The sequence below is a fragment of the Eimeria mitis genome, genomic scaffold, assembly GCF_000499745.2.
Source record: "Eimeria mitis Houghton genomic scaffold, Emh_scaff7109, whole genome shotgun sequence".
NCBI classification, from domain to species: domain Eukaryota; phylum Apicomplexa; class Conoidasida; order Eucoccidiorida; family Eimeriidae; genus Eimeria; species Eimeria mitis.
Genome location: NW_013575176.1, coordinates 508 through 1,889, shown reverse-complemented (window position 1 = coordinate 1,889; position 1,382 = coordinate 508). Strand labels below are relative to the sequence as shown.

General features: G+C 58.0%; 1 protein-coding gene across 1 annotated transcript in view; it reads right to left on the bottom strand.

Moving 5' to 3' along the window:
- The window catches only part of EMH_0090330 (uncharacterized protein), a gene marked incomplete at both ends in the record, with an annotated part of 1,188 nt that extends 98 nt beyond the window's left edge, over positions 1-1,090 (bottom strand). Inside the window, one exon of the mRNA XM_013501564.1 lies at positions 4-1,090. Coding sequence (XP_013357018.1) covers positions 4-1,090 — 1,087 coding nt within the window. The remainder of the gene's footprint in view (positions 1-3) is intronic.
- Positions 1,091-1,382: the final 292 nt, after the last annotated feature.

Genomic DNA, 1,382 nt, shown 5'->3' with positions numbered 1-1,382 from the left:
TGCTGCTGCTGCTGCTGCTGCTGCTGCTGCTGCTGCTGCTGCTGCTGCTGCTGTCCTGCTGCGGTGTCTGCGCTCCACTCGCCTCAGACGAAGAACAAACAGAGACAACACCATCGCTCTGCTGCCAGCTACCGGGGGTCCCCCAGGGGGCCCCCTCGGGGGCCCCCTCTGGGGGCCCCCCTTCCTCCTTGGGGGCCCCCCCGGGGGCCCCCTCAGGGGCCTCCTCTGGGGGCCCCCCCTCCTCCTTGGGGGGCCCCCCTTCCTTCTCTTTGGGGAGGGCCCCTTCCTCCTCGGGGGGCCCCCCTTCCTCCTTGGGGGGCCCCCCTTCCTTCTCTTTGGGGGGGGCCCCCTCCTCCTCTTGTCTGGGGGCCCCTTGATGGGGTGTATCTACAGCTGCATGGAGATAAGAATGCCGGGGGCCGGGGCAGAACGGGGGCCCCCCTTCTCTCTCTATTTGTTTTATAGTTTTATAAACATCATTTCCTTCAGGGGGAGACACATGGGGGGGCCCCCATGCTGCTGCTTCTTCTTCTTCTTCTTCTGCTGCTGCTGCTGCTGCTGCTGCTGTTGGTTCTGCTGCAGCAGTCGATGCATCTGAGGGGTGAGCTAGCTGACGGAGAGGAGCAGCAGCAGGAGATGCTGCTGCTGTTGTGGGGCTTTCTAGCTCTGCTTCACTGACAGACTCATCTGTTTTGCTGCTGCAGCTGCGGTGCATGCGCACCCCCGAAGACGAACTGTCACTGCTGTTGCTGCTGCTGCTGCTGCTGCTGCTGCTGCTGCTGCTGGGGGTATTGCTGCTGTTGTTGCTGCTCCCCGTGGGGTTGCTGGCAGCGTATTCATAGTCTTCTAGGCGTGAACCCAAATCCTCGATCAGACTGCTGCTTCTTTCTGTGCTGCTGTTGTAAGCAGCAGCAGCAAAAGGGTCTTGCACTGTAGGGCTGGAGGAGCAGCACGAAGAAGCAGCAGCAGCAGCAGCAGCAGCAGCACCGAGGGGCCCCTCTAGGGGCCCCTGCTGCTCCGGGGTACACTTCAGGCCGTCGTACCCCTCGTTGCTGCCGGCAGCGGCTCTTGTATCTCTGGTGTTATCCATGAAGATAAAGAAGCTGGGTAGGAGGGTGAGATGCTGCAGATGTCCCGGCGGCAATACGAGGGAAATAGGGTTTAAAATGGTGGAATATGTTGAGTTTCGAGTTTAAATGCAATGAAAGAACAATGAAAAAAGAAGAAAAACAAAAACAAAAATCACCGTCGGTATGCGTGGTGCTCCGTGCGGTGCAACAGAGGCGCCAGATGCAGCGGCTCCACAGCAGGAACCCTCTTGTTTTTTATGTTTTATTTAACTTATTCTGAAGGAATATACAAAATATAAAAGAAATAAACCA